The sequence below is a fragment of the Ranitomeya imitator genome, chromosome 2 (assembly GCF_032444005.1).
Source record: "Ranitomeya imitator isolate aRanImi1 chromosome 2, aRanImi1.pri, whole genome shotgun sequence".
In the NCBI taxonomy this organism is placed as follows: domain Eukaryota; kingdom Metazoa; phylum Chordata; class Amphibia; order Anura; family Dendrobatidae; genus Ranitomeya; species Ranitomeya imitator.
Genome location: NC_091283.1, coordinates 672,181,098 through 672,199,400, shown reverse-complemented (window position 1 = coordinate 672,199,400; position 18,303 = coordinate 672,181,098). Strand labels below are relative to the sequence as shown.

General features: G+C 46.9%; 1 protein-coding gene across 4 annotated transcripts in view; it reads left to right on the top strand.

Moving 5' to 3' along the window:
• Nucleotides 1-18,303, top strand: part of ERCC6 (ERCC excision repair 6, chromatin remodeling factor) — a 259,795-nt gene that overhangs the window by 11,906 nt on the left and 229,586 nt on the right. For all 4 annotated transcript variants that reach the window (XM_069753041.1, XM_069753044.1, XM_069753042.1 and 1 more), the window contains exon 2: nt 17,059-17,421. In XM_069753041.1, coding sequence (XP_069609142.1) covers nt 17,059-17,421 — 363 coding nt within the window. The remainder of the gene's footprint in view (nt 1-17,058; nt 17,422-18,303) is intronic.

The following is an 18,303-nucleotide window of genomic DNA, read 5'->3' as shown; positions in this document are numbered from 1 at the left end:
CTGAGGCCCAATACATGTGGCAGAGGTCCAGACTGTCACCTATTATGGATGTTCTGTGTCTACCCTGCAAATATCAGATGAGAACAGGTGTTATTGTCCATGGGGTGTAGGATATAAGGGAGTCTGTCAACAGATTTTGCTATGTAATCTGATGACCTCATGAGGTTGGGGTAAAACACAGAACTCAGTGATGTGTCACCTGTCAGGCTGTGTGCTGGTGTTTACTTACAGTGAATCACTAATAGGTCATTATCATAGCAGTGACCAGCTGGTGCAGGAACTGATCTGACTCCACCACTCCTGTGATAAGCCCCTCACTGTCTATGGACTTTGGACCCAGACTAGTGTGGGTGGGGGCGGCTTCCTCAGCTCTGCTCCATTCTAAATCTGAAAGCGCTGTCTCAGAACGGCTGCACCCAGTAATACAAGTGATACAGCGTTGGATTCAGCTTTTCTTTTGCATACATCAGGCTGCTCTCAGATGAGGTAGCAAAAACTGCTGACAGATTCCATTTAGTCAAATGTCATCCTGGAGGAAACCATTATGCTGGGGTTACATGGTGATTGTGGCTGCACCACAGGTTGTGCGGCCGAAGATGTCTGTGCATCACTGCACAACAATACAAGCGGATGGAGTCACATTCTGACCTTTAGTGCACTGCAAGAACCAAATACCAAGCAGTTGGAGGCGCTGGGATAATGTGAATGACTAGTCGTGGTAGCCATACCATAGGAATCCTAATGTGACCTCATCCTGCATTGTGAAGCGATGCGGCAGCGACACACAACCATCTATGGCCGCTCTTTCCTTACTGCCTCCGTTCTGTAGGAATGGCATTTCAAGACCTTTTCCAGAGTAAGACACATGCTGCATTTTTAGTGCAAATTTTCAGCTTTTCACAGTACCAGCAAGATACAGTGGGGGAAAAAAAAAAGTACCGTGTAAATTCGAGTATAAGCCGCCTGAGTATAAGCCGAGGCACCTACTTTTGCCACGGAAAACTGGGCAAGATTATTATATATTATTATTATTATAAGCCAGGTATGTATTGTTCCCTCATCCCTGTCCTGGTATGTGTGGCTCCCCCGGTGTCCTGGTATGTGTGGCTCCCCCGGTGTCCTAGTTGTATGTGTGGCTCCCCCGGTGTCCTGGTGTGTATGCATGACTCTGCGTCTTCCCCCGTCATACTCTCCCTCCTCGTTTGGTCCTGCCCGTCCCGGCGGCTCTCCTCTCCTGTGCTGAGCGGTCGCATGGTCCCACTCATTAAAGGGCCACTGTCACCCCCTCCAGCCGTTATGAACTAAAAGAGCCACTTGTGCAGCAGTAATGCTGCATTCTAACAAGGTGGCTCTTTTAGCTATTGGTGCATTTATTCCCAAAATAAAGCGTTTTATTACTTCTCCAAAGTACCTGTCTTTATCCAGGGAGGCAGGTCCTCACCCCCCTGCTTGAAACGCCACACTGCCGTCACTCAAATATTCAGGGGCTACGGGTGCCGCCCCCTCCGTGCTGTTTTTGCTTGAAATCCGGCGCCTGCGCTGTGTACTACTGTTGTGCAGGCGCAGTAAGCTCTGGCCGTGTGACGTCACAGCCAGGCTTGCGGTGAGTAATCCGGTATTTTCTATTCGCCACAACAGCACCCACGAGAGATTTACAGAGACTATAGATTGGGTGGGTTAACCGAGTCAAGAACCGAAACCACAAAGGTTAGATCAGAAGCAGCAGATAGGTCTAATCTATAGTGCCTATAAAAGGTGCCAAGCGAAGCCCAAGTTGTGGCCTTAAATATAAGCTCTATTGGCACGTTCGCCCTTTCTGCCCAGGAAGTCGACAAGGCCCTTGTAGAATGCGCCCCCACATGCATTGGAGGATCTCTTCCTTTGGCCTTATAAGCCAAAATTATGGCTTCTCTGATCCAACGAGATAATTTGCCCTTCGTGACTCTGGATCCCTTGGTTTTACCCTGAAAAGACACAAACAGGGCCCTACTCTTCCTCCAGTCCCTAGTTCTCTCTAAATAGGCCAGAATAGTCCTTTTTACATCTAGGGTATGAAGTCTTACTTCCTCTGTAGTTGAGTGGTCTTTATAAAAAGTAGGTAATAGGATCTCCTGGGATCTATGAAAACTAGTGGCCACCTTAGGGAGGTAACATGGGTCTGTTTTCAAAACTATTCTATCAGGTGTTATAGATAAGTATGGAGGATCTATTGACAACGCCTGCAGATCACTCACTCTTCTAGCTGATACCAATGCTACTAATAATATCGCTTTTAACGAGATGTTCTTTAATGAGGCTGCATGAATAGGCTCAAACGGGCTTTGTGTCAATGCATCCAGGACCAAAGATAGATCCCACTGGGGCACCTGTGGTATATTTATTGGTTTCGACCGTTCACATGCAGATATAAAACGGGATATCCATCTATCACCTGCGACATCATAACTGAAGAGGGCCCCTAACGCTGAGACCTGAACTTTCAAAGTATTAACCGAAAGTCCCAATTCTAGTCCTTTTTGCAAAAACTCTAGTATTGAAAATATAGGTACCTCTGAAGAAATTGGTGTAGTGTGAAACTGAAGAAATTTTTTCCAGACCCTAACATAAATTTTGGTGGTAGAAGGCTTTCTACTCTTCATGAGGGTATCTACCAACCCACTAGAAAACCCCCTCCTACTTAGTAATTGCCTCTCAAATTCCAGGCAGTTAAGTTCATGCCCTTCACCTGAGGATGGAAAAACGGACCCTGAGACAGCAGGTTCTTGGTCTGAGGCAGAATCCAAGGGTCTGTAATTGACATGGCTCTGAGCCATGAAAACCATGGCCTCTTGGGCCAAAAGGGGGCTATTAACAGAACTCTTGCCCCTTCCTCCCTTATCTTCCTTATCACCATGGGCAATAGATTCCATGGGGGAAATGCATATGCCAGGTCGAATGTCCATGGTACCTGAAGGGCATCGAATATGTCTGGATTGTCTAGCCCAGAGGTCCCCAACTCAAGTCCTCAAGGCCCACCATCAGGTCATGTTTTCAGGATTTCCTTTGCATTGCACAGGTGATGCAATTATTACCTGGGCAAGACTAAGGAAATCCTGAAAACATGACCTGTTGGTGGGCCTTGAGGACTGGAGTTGGGGACCTCCGGTCTAGCCTGCATAGGGAGGCAAACCTTTTGACCTGACGGTTGGATCTTGTTGAGAACAAGTCTATTTGAGGCATGCCCCATCGGGCATCCTCCTGTTGAGCATCCATTCTCCTTGATGAAGAGTGTGATGACTGAGGAAATCGGCCTGAAAGTTGTCTATGCCTCTTATGTGTACCGCTGACAAGGACAACAGATGACTTTCGGCTAACATTATGATGTCTGATGCCACCTCCATGAGAGTGTCTGACCGTGTACCTCCTTGACGGTTTAGATAGGCCACCGCAGAGGTGTTGTCGGAGAGGACCCTTGTGTGAGAGCCTCGCAGCTGAGGAAGAAAGTGGAGCAGGGAATAATATATAGCTCTTAACTCTTTAACATTAGAAGAATTACTATACTCTGATCTGGACCAGAGACCCTGAACCATCTGATCCCGAAAATGTGCTCCCCAACCTTCAGGACTAGCATCTGTGGTAACTATATTTGAAGGAGTGATTACCCATAGGACTCCTTTTGACAGATTATCCCAATCCAACCACCATGTAAGGGAGTGTACCACTTCTGACGGTAGAAAAACTATCTGATCTAAACGTCCCTGATTTTTAATACTCTCTTGTAATATAAATTTCTGCAGCTGTCTGGTATGAAACTGTGCCCACTCAACTGCAGGAATAGAAGAAGTTAAAGACCCTAGCAATGACATGGCACTTCTCAAAGTCATACTACGCCTATTGATTGCTAAGTTCACTTTATCAATTATGGAGGTTTTTTTTACTATCTGGCAGCCAACATACTTGATCAACCGAATCTAAAAGGAGACCAAGGAACTTCTGACATGTAACAGGCCGGAGTCTGGATTTCTCCCAATTAATAATCCAGCCAAGAGATTGTAAGGAAAAAGCTACCTCCTCTAATCTTTGTTCACACTGTAGGGAGTCTCTTCCCACTATTAGTAGATCATCTAGATACGGGATGACTAGTGTGTGCTTTAACCACAAAAATGACATTACTTCCAACAATAACTTAGTGAACACCCTCGGAGCCATAGATAGGCCAAAGGGCATTGCCCTGTATTGCAGATGACAAACCTGACCATCTAATACAACTGCTACCCTAAGAAACTGCTGGTGTAACCGGTGTATAGGCAGATGGTAGTAAGCATCCTTAACCCCTTTCTGACCTCGGACGGGATAGTACGTCCGAGGTCAGATCCCCTGCTTTGATGCAGGGCTCCGCGGTGAGCCCGCATCAAAGCCGGGACATGTCAGCTGTTTTGAACAGCTGACATGTGCCCGTAATAGGCGCGGGCAGAATCGCGATCTGCCCGCACCTATTAACTAGTTAAATGCCGCTGTCAAACGCAGACAGCGGCATTTAACTACCGCTTCCGGCCGGGCGGCCGGAAATGACGTCATCGCCGACCCCCGTCACATGATCGGGGGTCGGCGATGCGTCTGGATGGTAACCATAGAGGTCCTAGAGACCTCTATGCTTACTGATCACCGGTGGCTGTGAGCGCCACCCTGTGGTCGGCGCTCACAGCACACCTCCATTTCTGCTACATAGCAGCGATCAGCAGATCGCTGCTATGTAGCAGAGCCGATCGCGTTGTGCCTGCTTCTAGCCTCCTGTGAAGGATTACCCCTTCCTCCCACGTCACCAATCCGTGACGTCACTACACAGGTCCAGCTCTCCGGCGCCCCCTTTGTCTCTCAGGTCAGTAAAGGAACTGCACCTAGAGCAAATGGCCGCCGGGGAGACTGCCCTGTTACCCACCCTGGGTATTCTAAGATTCGCAATCAGAGTAAAAGGATCAGCCCAAAATTAATTTATGATTTAATTGCCTTAAGGGCACACTAGATAATTACAAGAAATATACAATCACAATATATCAAGAGTTAGTCAGAGTACAATATAACAACAATAATACAAGGCTTAAAGGTATAAAGCTGGAGGTCAATTTACCAGGTCGAAGGTCGCTTGTGGAAGCCGGGGGGCATAGCATTCCGCAGGTCCAAAAACTTAGTTGCCGGGCAGCCCCCAGAAAGCATGTGCTTGCTCCCCTCTGGCTGGCATACCCTGTTCCTTAAGATGTCATCATCATCATCTTCTTCTGTGGAGTGAGACCCTCCCAGTGACCTCAGCTTCTTCTTATACCTGGCTGAGCCCCCCTGCCTGCAGCTGGGTGGGCTTAGCAATCTCCACCCCCTCTGTCTCCCTGCAAGATTTATTCCAATATCTAATAAATGGGATAACTTCTCTCAGGATGATCGGATCAGCACACGGGCAGTACCAGCGCCTGTGGTTTGTTCTGCCGGTCGTACTGGGATCAAACCTGGACCCATTCGGTCCCTGTGGGAGGCTGATCCCTATATCTCGGGTTTCAGACCTTCCACCGTCACGGGAGTCACACTGTTGGATGCACAATTTCTTTAGGGTAAGGAGAATATTTTTTATGAGCCTGTACCTCGGACGATGCGTCCATAATTCACAATTCCATGTTGGAGACGGTTTGGCTGGGCTGCCATAATAGATGTGTATCCAGTGGCCACTTGGCATGCGTGTTTTAATTAAGCCCCCAAGCATTTCCAAGCCCCCTGGTGGCGTGGTTTCCTCATGGGGCTTTGAACTACCGTCTACAGTTTACACTGAGCTCAGCCCGTTAGCATACTAATAGGAACTCTATTCATTAGCAAAGGTGGGGGCCAGGAGCACTCCTGTGTCCAGGAGACAAAATGGAGTCACGCCAATCTGATAGCATGCCTGTTCCAAGATGGCGGCTGTTCCCTCATCACACCTCCCATGGAGGCTATTGAAGCATGGCAAAAGTAAAAACAAAAAGTTGAAAAAAATGTTAAATAAAAAAAATATAAAAGTTTAAATCACCCCCCTTTCACCCCAATCAAAATAAATCAATAAAAAAAATATCAAATCTACACATATTTGGTATCGCCGCGCTCAGAATCGCCCGATCTATCAATTAAAAAAAAGCATTAACCTGATCGCTAAACAGCGTAGCGGGAAAAAAATTCAAAACACCAGAATTACGTTTTTTTGGTCACCGCGACATTGCATAAAAATGCAATAACGGGCGATCAAAAGAACGTATCTGCACCAAAATGCTATCATTAAAAACGTCATCTCGGCACGCAAAAAATAAGCCCTTAACCGACCGCAGATCACGAAAAATGGAGACGCTACGAGTATCGCAAAATGGCGCAATTTTATTTTTTTTTTTTTAGCAAAGTTTGGAATTTTTTTTCACCACTTAGATAAAAAATAACCTAGTCATGTTAGGTGTCTACGAACTCGTACTGACCTGGAGAATCATAATGTCAAGTCAGTTTTAGCATTTGGTGAACCTAGCAAAAAAGCCAAACAAAAAACAAGTGTGGGATTGCACTTTTTTTGCAATTTCACCGCACTTGGAATTATTTTCCCGTTTTCTAGTACACGACATGCTAAAACCAATGATGTTCAAAAGTACAACTTGTCCCGCAAAAAATAAGCCCTCACATGGCCAAATTGACGGAAAAATAAAAAAGTTATGGCTCTGGGAAGGAGGGGAGCGAAAAACGAACACTGAAAAATGAAAAATCCCATGGTCATGAAGGGGTTAAGATCCAGTACCACCATGTAACAGCTGGGAAATAGATTTTTAATGGTTGACCGAATGGACTCCATTTTAAAGGCTTTAGGTCTTATGAAGGAGTTCAACTTCCTCAAATTAAATATAGTCCTAAAGGAACAATCAGGCTTAGTAATTAGAAATAAGGGAGAATAAAAGCGCCTTCCTATTTCAGATGATGGAACTTTTATTAGTACTCGTTTGGACAAAAGAGATTTGATTTCAGTCTCCAGTGCTTCTTGCTGCAGCCTGGATTTTAGGGAGATAAGAAGAAAAGAATCCGGAGGCGTCCGGATGAGGTCTAAGGTGAGACCTGACGAAATTAAATTTAAGGCCCATGTATTGGCCGTTATCTCTTTCTACTGTTCAACAAATTGTAGTAGTCTACCGCCCACCGGTGGAATAGGGTTCACGGAACTTATCCGCTGGTCTGAAGGGATGCTTATTGAACAGATTGCCCTTCTGCCTGAACTCCCTGTTACTCCAGCGGTCTTTAAAGCCTCCTTTCCTTCCAAATGGTGGCTTCCTGAACGCCCTTCTGTAGGAAGGAATAAAGGGATTAGGAAACTCCTTTTTCCTTTCGCCCGCCTTAGTGAGTATGTCATCCAGGACAGCTCCAAAAAGGTACTCACCCTGACAGGGTATGGCACACAACTTAGACCTGGATTGGGCATCTCCCTTCCAGTTCTTTAGCCATAATACCCGACGAGCCGTATTAGAGAGGTTAGCTGATCTAGCCGCTAGGCGGAGAGAGTCAATTGAGGCATCGGATATAAATGCCGCAGCCCCCTTAATCAATGGAATAGAGGCTCGCAACTTCTCTCTGGAAACGCCACTTCTGATGTGTTTTGATCTAGTTGTTCCAGCCAGACCAACATGGATCTACTAGTACATGTAGCTGAAATTGCTGGTTTAAATGCAGTAACACAGGCTTCCCATGATTTTTTGAGAAGTGCATCAGATTTTCTGTCCATTGGGTCGGACAAAGAACCCGCATCCTCTACTGGCAAAGAGGAGCTGCAAGCGGTAGATGCTACAGCTGCATCAACTTTCGTTACTTTAGCCCAGATGGCCAAGTCCTCGTCATCAAAGGGGTAGCGTCTTTTACAGGACACTGGCACAAACCCCTTCTGACCTTTACTCCATTCTTTCTTGACAAGGTCCTTTATAGCCTGGTTTACTGGAAACACATGGCCCTTCCATTGAGAAAGACCCGCGAACATCACCTCCTGCTGGGTCTGGGGTTCTTTTGATTCTGAAACCCCCATAGTACTCCTTACTGACTTAACCAGGTTATTTATGCCATCCGTAGGAAAACAGACATAATCCTCCTCATCTGATAACCTGATAACTGAGAGACGTCTGACTCGACCTCCCCGCTTTCTGTCGACGTGTCAGCTTTAGGCGAGGATGCTCTGCTAACTCTCCTGTCAATATTTATGGATGGACTGCTTCCTTTTAAACTCTGAAGCTCCTCCCGAATCATAAGGCGTATTTCATTCATTTTAACAGACTCTTCCTGCCGCAGGGTGTTCTCTATACAAGCCTGACACAGTTTCTTACTATATGAGTCAGGTAAGGACTCAGTACATATTGCACATTGCTTGTGCTTCGTCTTCCCAGTCCTCTTCGCCTATTAAAACATATGGAGGGGAGACCCACATAAGCTTCCATGAAGCTAAATAACACTCACCCTGAAGTATACTTGTATACCGGGTCCCGGCTCCTTTGCTCAGCCTGGGGTGTGCCATGGGACGACCTCCTCCCTGACTTGTCAGTGGAGTCGCTCACTTTGGATAGTCCACTGCCTCTCTTTCTAGCATTGTCACTGGGTGCAACTAATTCCTCCACAGGGCGCTCACAGACCTCCTCATGGGACGACATGCTGACGCACCCTCTGCACAGCTGAGCTGCAATTTATAGCGCCGGAGGACACACACCCCTTCCTGCCCCCTTTTTTTTTTTTACCTATTCCATTAGGGGCCTCAGACATCGCGTCCACCGCAGCTGCATCCAATGGCGTCCATACAGGAAACGCCAGTCTGACCCCGCGCCCCCGGAATTTCAATGAACTACTTCCGGGACGCCGACCATACCGCACATGTGCGTACATCTTCTCCATGCGGCCGAATCCACCGCCATGGAGGAGGAAGGCGTTTGCCGCAGCCATCGCTATCTGCACCGCCCATGATCATACCGAGGGGCAAGCCCACACAACAGGTACTCACCGGCCATTGCCGTTCTGCCATATGCGGTGGAGCGCTACAACCTTCTCCCAGCAGGGAGACTGTTGCCTCTGAACATCCATCCTGATGCGATCAGAAGAGGGGGGAGCCAGCAGGAACATTCCCCTGTCTCTGATACTCGCTCTGGAGCCCCTGACGAGCTTTCCTCTTCCTTAACATGCAGATATTCTCTGAGGTTTCCCATGTAGGAACAGGAAACCAACTGAGGAGCGAGGGGGGCCGCCCCTTTTATCTCTCGGTAGGTTTGCTGTTCCTAGGGGCGAACCCCCTCTCGTGGGTGCTGTCGTGGCGAATAGAAAAAAACAAATGTAGAAATTTTTGCATTTTTATAAACTGGAATTTCACATGGAAGCACCCTTTTGAGCTAGTGCAGCCATGAGTCTTCTTGGGAATGATTCAACACTTGGATTGGATTTCACACTTGGATTTGGGGATCCTCTGCCATTTTTCCTTGCAGATCCTCTCCTGTTCCGTCAGGTTGGATGGTGAACATTGGTGGGCAGCCATTTTCAGGTCTCTCCAGAGATGCTCAATTGGGTTGAGGTCAGGGCTCTGGCTGTGCCAGTCAAGAATGTTCACAGAGTTGTTCTGATGCCACTCCTTTGTTATTTTAGCTGAGTACTTAGGGTCATTGTCTTGTTAGAAGGTGAACCTTCGGCCAACTCTGAGGTCCAGAGCATTCTAGAAGAGGTTTTCATCCAGTATATCTCTGTACTTGGCCGCATTCTTGTTTCCTTCAATGACAACCAGTCGTCCTGTCCCTGCAGCTGAAAAACACCCACATAGCATGATGCTGCCACCACCATGTTTCACTGTTGGCATTGTATTGGGCAGGTGATGAGCAGTGCCTGCGTTTCTCCACACATACCGCTTAGAATTATCACCAAAAAGGTCTAGCTTTGTCTCATCAGAACAGAGAATCTTATTTCTCATAGTCTGGGAGTCTTTTTTTTTTTTGTTGTTATCAAACTCTATGCCGGCTTTCATATGTCTTGCACTGAGGAGAGGCTTCAGTCGGGCCACTCTGCCATAAAGGCTCAACTGGTGTAGGGCTGCAGCGATAGTTGACTTTGTGCAACTTTCTCCCATCTCCCTACTCCATCTCTGGAGCTCAGCCACAGTGATCTTGAGGTTCATCTTTACCTCTCTCACCAAGGCTCTTCTCCCACGATTGCTCAGTTTGGCTGGACGGCCAGGTCTAGGAAGACTTCTGGTGGTCCCAAACTTCTTCCATTTAAGGATTATAGAGGCCACTGTGCTCTTAGGAACCTTGAGTACTGCAGAAATTGTTTTGTAACCTTGGCCAGATCTGTGCCTTGTCACAATTCTGTCTCTAAGCTCCTTGGTCATTTCCTTTGACCTCATGATTCTCATTAGGTCTGACATGCACTGTGAGCTGTGAGGTCTTATATAGACAGGTGTTTGCCTTTCCAAATCAAGTCCTATCTGTTTAATAAACACAGCTGGACTCCAATGAAGGAGTAGAACCATATCAAGGAGGATCACAACCATGTGACTTAAATATGAGTGTCTCAGCAAAGACACACGATGACTGGTTGTCATTGAAGGAAACATGAATGCGGTCAAGTACAGAGGTATCTTGGATGAAAACAGAGTGCTCTGGACCTCAGACTTGGCCGAAGATTCACGTTACATCAAGACAATGATCCTAAGCACACAGCTAAAATAACAATGGATTGGCTTCAGAGCAACTCTGTGACCATTCTTGACTGGCCCAGCCAGAGCCCTGACCTCAACCCAATTGAGCATCTTTGGAGAGACCTGAAAATGGCTGTCCACCAATGTTCACCATCCAACCTGATGGAACTGGAGAGGATCTGCAAGGAAGAATGGCAGAGGATCCCCAAATCCAGGTGTGAAAAACTTGTTGCATCATTCCCAAGAAGACTCATGGCTGTACTAGCTCAAAAGGGTGCTTCTACTCAATACTGAGCAAATGGTATGAATCCTTATGACCATGTGATATTTTAGTTTCTCTTAATTTGCAAAAATTTCTACATTTGTTTTTTTCTGTCAAGATGGGGTGCAGAGTGTACATTAATGCAAAAATGAACTTTTTTGAATTTACCAAACAGAGTGAAAAATTTAAAGGCGTCTGAATACTTTCTGTACCCACTGTATGTTTGATGCTTTCAAGTTTGGGTTACAAAAATCACAGCTGGTCTGTCCAAAGTCTGTGTTTCATGGACTTCTGAATGAGGTCTTGTTTTCCAACTTTTGTGAAATATATGTACTGTGACAAAACACTCTGGGATCGCCTTTGCTGGGGTCAAAGGACACGTGGTTTGTGCATTGAATCTGAGGCGTACAGCAGGTTTCTGAGCAGGCTGACCTCAGGTCAGATTTATTAACGTGAAAGCAACACAAAAAACAAAACATAAAAATAAACCCTAGCCTGTCCGGCACTAACTAAACAAATACGTTGCTATCTCAACAACTGGGGGGGCTTCTCCCACCCAGCTAACATCATACAGATCTTGAGCAGAGCTCTTCACTCACGTTTGTCTCACACAGGCAGGCAATCTGTGTGCCCCAGGCAGACACTGGAAACACCCAGCTGGTCATCTTTTATTCCTGCAATCATTAACCCATTAGCACCCTGAAGATACTGAGTGGCCTAATTCACATAGGACAAACACCTGGGCGAGATATACCTGTCTCCATCTACCACACCAGCATGAGTCTTACATATCCCCCCCCCTTGCTCAGACCACTCCGGTCGAGCAAGAACACTTTTGAAACAGTGCACTCGGGATAGGGCATCGGCGTTCCCCATCTGCACTCCAGGTCGGTGCTCCACCGTAAAAGAGTAAGCCTGCAGGGCAAGGAACCACCTGGTTACCCGACTATTACGGTCCTTGTGGAGGTGCATCCACTTGAGAGGGGCATGGTCTGTGACCAGCCTAAACTTCCTACCAGCCAGTTAATACTTGAGGGAGTCGAGAGCCCATTTAATGGCTAGGCACTCTTTTTCAACCACGGCATACCTCTGCTCATGTACATTCAGTTTCCGACTGAGATAGAGGACCGGGTGTTCGACTCCGTCCCTCACCAGGGAAAGTACAGCTCCGACACCAGTATCAGAGGCATCAGTTTGTACCACAAACTCGCTGCTGAAATCAGGAGTCACTAGTACGGGCTGAGAGCACAAAGCCCGTTTCAGGCTGTGGAAGGCCTCTTCAGCAGCTGAGGTCCATTTTACCATGACGGAACCCTTCCCCTTGGTAAGATCCGTCAAGGGAGTAGCCATGGCTGCAAAATTGGGTATGAACCGGCGATAATAGCCGGCAATCCCCAGGAAAGCCTGCACTTGTTCCTTGTTCACTGGTTGTGGCCAGCCCTGAATTGCCTGTATTTTGTCGATCTGGGGTTTAACCACTCCTCGGCCAATCACGTAGCCCAAGTATCGGGCTTCTTCAAGCCCGATGTGGCATTTCTTAGGGTTTGCCGTTAAACCTGCATCTCGCAGGTCATCAATCACGGCTTGTACCTTCTGGAGATGAGTTTCCCAGTCCATGCTGTAAATTACGATGTCATCCAGGTAGGCAGAAGCGTACTGTCTGTGAGGCCTCAAGACTCGATCCATCAATCTCTGGAACGTTGCGGGAGCTCCGTGAAGTCCAAACGGCATATAGACATACTGGAACAGACCTTCCGGTGTAGCAAATGCCGTCTTCTCTCTGGCCGCCTCGGCCAGAGGAATCTGCCAGTACCCCTTTGTTAAATCCAGGGTCGTAATGTATCGGGCTTTACCAAGCCGGTCGATCAACTCATTGACCCGGGGCATAGGGTACGCATCAAATTTAGAAACTGCATTCAGTTTCCTAAAGTCATTACAAAACCGGATGGAGCCATCCGGTTTAGGTATCAACACAATTGGACTGGACCAGGCGCTGTGTGACTCCTCAATGACTCCTAAGTCCAACATTGCCATCACTTCCCGGGAGACGGCTTCACGGCGGGCTTCCGGAATCCGGTAGGGCTTCACATGAACAGTGACGCCAGGCTCTGTGACAATCTCATGTTTCACCAACTTCGTCCGGCCAGGTTTTTCGGAGAAAAACTGTCGGTTCTGTAACAAAAATTGCTTAACCTCAGATTTTTGTCGTTCTGAGAGAGTCTCAGCAACCTGCACCTCTGGTACAGTAGGTGAACAAACCGGACGGGGCAGATCCGCCGTTAGGGCAGAGCGGTCTTTCCAGGATTTTATCAGATTCACATGATAAATCTGTTCCGGTTTTCTCTTACCCGGCTGGTACACTTTATAGTTCACTTCACCAACTCTTTCTCGGACCTCAAATGGGCCCTGCCATTTCGCCAGGAATTTACTATCCACCGTAGGGATTAGGACCAACACCCTATCGCCGGGTGCAAATGTATGGACCTTAGCGCCTCTATCATAACTTTGCCTCTGGGCTCCCTGGGCCTGTAACATATGGTCCCTAACAATGGGCATGACAGCGGCAATACGATCCTGCATTTGTGTTACATGGTCGATCACCGTTTTAAAGGGAGTGACTTGACCTTCCCAGGTTTCTTTTGCGACGTCCAGCAGTCCCCGGGGACGACGGGCGTACAACAGTTCGAAAGGCGAAAATCCTGTGGAAGACTGGGGAACTTCCCTAATGGCAAACAGCAAATAGGGTAACAAGTAATCCCAGTTCTTCCCATCTTTGTCTATCGCCTTCCGGAGCATCTGTTTTAAGGTTTTGTTGAAGCGCTCAACCAGGCCATCTGTTTGAGGGTGATAGACAGACGTACGCAACGGGTCTATTTGTAAGAGCCTGCAGAGCTCCTTCATTACCCTCGACATAAAGGGAGTCCCCTGGTCGGTGAGTATCTGTTTTGGAATTGCCACCCGACTAAACACTTGTACCAATTCCTTGGCGATCGTCTTGGTAGCTGTGTTACGCAAAGGGACGGCTTCCGGGTAACGAGTGGCATAGTCCACGATGACGAGGATATGTTGGTGCCCACGTGCGGATCGGGGAAGGGGCCCAACCAAATCCATCCCAATTCTCTCAAAAGGGACCCCGATGATAGGAAGGGGTACCAAAGGGCTACGGAACTGAGATTTAGGGGCCGCGATTTGGCACTCTGGACAGGACTCACAATAGTTACGCACATCACAATGTATTCCAGGCCACACAAAACAACGCAATATCCTTTCTGTGGTTTTCTGTACCCCCAGATGTCCCCCCATTATATGTCCGTGGGCCAAATCCAGTACCTTCCGCCGATAAGGTTTGGGTACCACTAACCGTTGCACTGTCTTCCCCTTTTTTTTCTACCTGGTAGAGCAAATCATTTTCAAGAACCATATACGGGTACGCTAGCCTAGTGTCAGGTTCTACGGGTACCCCATCTATCATTTTTACATTTTTCCTGGCCGGAGTCAGGGTAGGATCTTTCATTTGCTCGCTGTGGAAGTCATCCACCCGGACTCCCAAATCTGGCAGGCAGGGTGCCGGATGGCTGTCTGCCTCCGCCTCTCGCTGAGGTTCCTCAGTTTCCTCTGTTTCCCCCGCCATGACGGAGAAGGGGTACTGAAGGTTAGATTCACTAACCTCCCCAGCAACATCTTCCTGTGGGGTCTCCTCTAGGGACTCGGGACCTCCCAGATGGCATGGGAGAAGATTCACGGGTACAGCTACCGTGAAGGAGTAACTGATTCTCCCACAACTGCCAGAAATAGGGAAAATCCCTGCCCAGGATTACATCATGTAACAATGCGGGAACGAGTCCCACTTTGTGCTGCACTGACCCATAGGGAGTAGAAATCCATATGACCGCTGTTAAGTACGAGCGGGTGTCACCATGCACACACGTCACAGAAAACTTGTCAGACGGACCAGACGGAAGTGCCACTAGACTAGCTTTCACCAGAGTCACCACACTTCCAGAGTCTAGTAATGCCACAACATTTTTCCCATCAACAGATAATTCACACAGGTGTTTCACTGTATCATTTTGACCCGCATTCACACTCACTAGCTGTGTAACCAAAGACATGCGTTTTCTAGAGTCTATAACGTCGCACTGCATGGGTTCAGCGGTAACAGGACAGTTCGCAGAAACATGACCCTTCTCATGGCAGCGGAAACACCTAACAGGTCCCCTACTGAGACCACCGTCCAATACTCTTGGTCTCGGAGTGCGAGCAGTCCCGGACTCCTCCCCCACAGTTTTAAGCAATTTTCCTTCACCCGTGGTCCCTGGAACAGTCTTACCGGTTCCACGAGGAGGCACAGTCCGGGGTTTGGTGTCGTCGGGAAGTCCTTCTGCCACGGAATAACGCTCGACCAACTCCACAAGTTGATCCGCTGTCGTGGGATTTCCTTGGCTTAGCCACCTTTTCAGCGCTGGGGGTAGTACTCTCAGGTACTTGTCCAGGACAACCCGCTGGATTATTTCGGGTATTGTCAGTACCTCGGGTTGCAGCCATTTCTTTGTTAAGTAGATCAGGTCGAACATCTGAGACCGCGCCGGTTTATCTTGCTGGTATGTCCACTGATGTACCCTCTGTGCCCGGACAGCCGTCGTCACACCCAGCCGGGCCAGGATCTCAGCTTTCAGCTTCTCAAAGTCCTGAGCGACCTCCGGGTCCAAATCATGGTAAGCTTTTTGGGCCTCGCCGGAGAGAAACGGGGCAATCAAATCGGCCCATCGTGCCTTCGGCCACTTCTCTCTCAATGCCGTCCGCTCAAAAGTTGTCAGATATGCCTCGACGTCATCTTCTGCAGTCAGCTTTTGCCAGTATCGACTCACATGGATCCTTCTGGACTCTGCTTCCGGGTCAGCGTCAGGCATGCTCACCAGGCGCTGCGCCACCTGTTGGAGAAGTTGGCGGTCTGCAACCGTCATGTCCAGTAACTCCTTCAGCTGTGCGGCCATCAAGCGATTAGCTTCGTGCTGTGCGGCAGTGGCCTGCTGCTGTACGGCAGTGGACTGTACTAAGGCTTTCACCACGTCTTCCATGCTGTCGCCTGTGCCACGGTATGCCCGCATTCTCCACCACAATGTGACAAAACACTCTGGGATCGCCTTTGCTGGGGTCAAAGGACACGTGGTTTGTGCATTGAATCTGAGGCGTACAGCAGGTTTCTGAGCAGGCTGACCTCAGGTCAGATTTATTAACGTGAAAGCAACACAAAAAACAAAACATAAAAATAAACCCTAGCCTGTCCGGCACTAACTAAACAAATACGTTGCTATCTCAACAACTGGGGGGGCTTCTCCCACCCAGCTAACATCATACAGATCTTGAGCAGAGCTCTTCACTCACGTTTGTCTCACACAGGCAGGCAATCTGTGTGCCCCAGGCAGACACTGGAAACACCCAGCTGGTCATCTTTTATTCCTGCAATCATTAACCCATTAGCACCCTGAAGATACTGAGTGGCCTAATTCACATAGGACAAACACCTGGGCGAGATATACCTGCCTCCATCTACCACACCAGCATGAGTCTTACAGTACTTTTACTTGCTTTCCAGCGAGCCGAAGATAAATCGAAAGAAGTTTCCCCGCTATTAAAGGATTTTCCAGACTTAAGATATTCAATATCTATCCTTTATAATAGTTCACTAGTGTAACATTGTTGTGAGTGTCGTTTATCCATTTTATCTCTGGCCGAATAGGAGCTGTTCTGTCCCCCCGGTCACTGTTTTAAATAGGGCCGGAATTGGAGGTGAAAATGTCTAATCCGTGTGGATGTCTGATTCCAGCTTATCTAATATTGATTACTTATGCTAAAAACAGGTCATGAACCAAATGTTTAACCAAAAATCTGTCCACCTAAAACTTTGGTGTCTTCAATAAATTTTCATGGGTTTCCTAGTTGTCTGTCTTGGAATTTCAGATTCTCCTGTTATCACTGCTAGCTGCACCCATTAGCACTGTTGGGAATTTTAGATGCACACATTATTGCTGTCAGAGGCTTGTGGTATCGCTGTCGCATTATTTTGTGTGCTTATCTTTCTTTGTATAATGAATAGTCATTTATGTCTTTCTGTGTACAGAATGCCAGAGGAATCTCCACCCATGGAACAAGAACCAAAGACCTCAGATTCTGCAGATCCACTAGACTGCCATGATTGTCCTGGATCATCAGCCACCTCAAGCCAATTTCACTTTCCCCATGCTCTTGGAATCTCATCAAGAAAAATACAGTCCATGGTACAGATTGATCGGCACCAGATCCAGGCGGTGGAAACAGCGCAACAAGCCCTAGAACTGCAAGGGCTTGGTTTAGCGGTGTATGATCAAGAAGTACTGGAGCGGGAGGTCTTGCAGCAAGTAGATAATGCCATCAATAAAGCCAGCCAAGCAGCACGAGTGGCTGAAGCAGAGAATGAACAACAAGAGCTTAAAAATGAGTTGAGGTAAGAGGTAACATAACTTTTGAAACAAAACATTTTACTGAATTTTGACCATGATATGTCCTCTCTATTTGGTGGAGTTTTGACTTCCAGGGCCACCACAAGTTTTTAGCGGGCTACTATGTTGCACAGCAGTGTACTGGCCCACGTATGCTTTGGGATCTGTATCGCAGCCCCATTTATGTGACTCTTTACACCTTGAATTGCATGTTTTGGGTTAATTTTTCTTCCCAATGTGTTGACATTTCCTGTTACGTCAAAATATGTTGAATGCCCACAAGGGCATGGTTTATTTCTGAGTTTAAGATGATGCGACGACCAGAACGTATTTATGTTGGCGCTATATAAATAAAATTATTATTATTATTATTACTAGTGTTTTCTTTAACCCCTTAGTGACCGAGCCAAATTTTTGAAATCTGACCAGTGTCACTTTATGTGGTAATAACTCTGCAACACTTCAACAAATCCCAGTGATTTTGAGATTGTTTTTTCGTGACACATTATACTTTATGATAATGGTAAATTTTGTTCAACATTTTTTGTGTTTATTTATAAAAAATATCAAAAATTTTAGAAAAATGTTAAAAAATTAGCAATTTTCTAAATTTGAATGATTATCCCTTTAATCCAGATAGTCATACAACAGCAAACCATTAATAAATAACATTTCCCACATGTCTGCTTTACATCAGCACCATTTGTAAAATGTTATTTTATTTTGTTAGCATTTTAGGAGGTTTAAAAATGTAGCAACAATTTTTCATTTTTTCAAAGAAATTTACAAAATTTATTTTTTTAGGGACTTATCCATGTTTGAAGTGACTTTAGGGGTCCAATATATTGGGAAACCCACAAACGTGATACCATTTTAAAAACAGCACC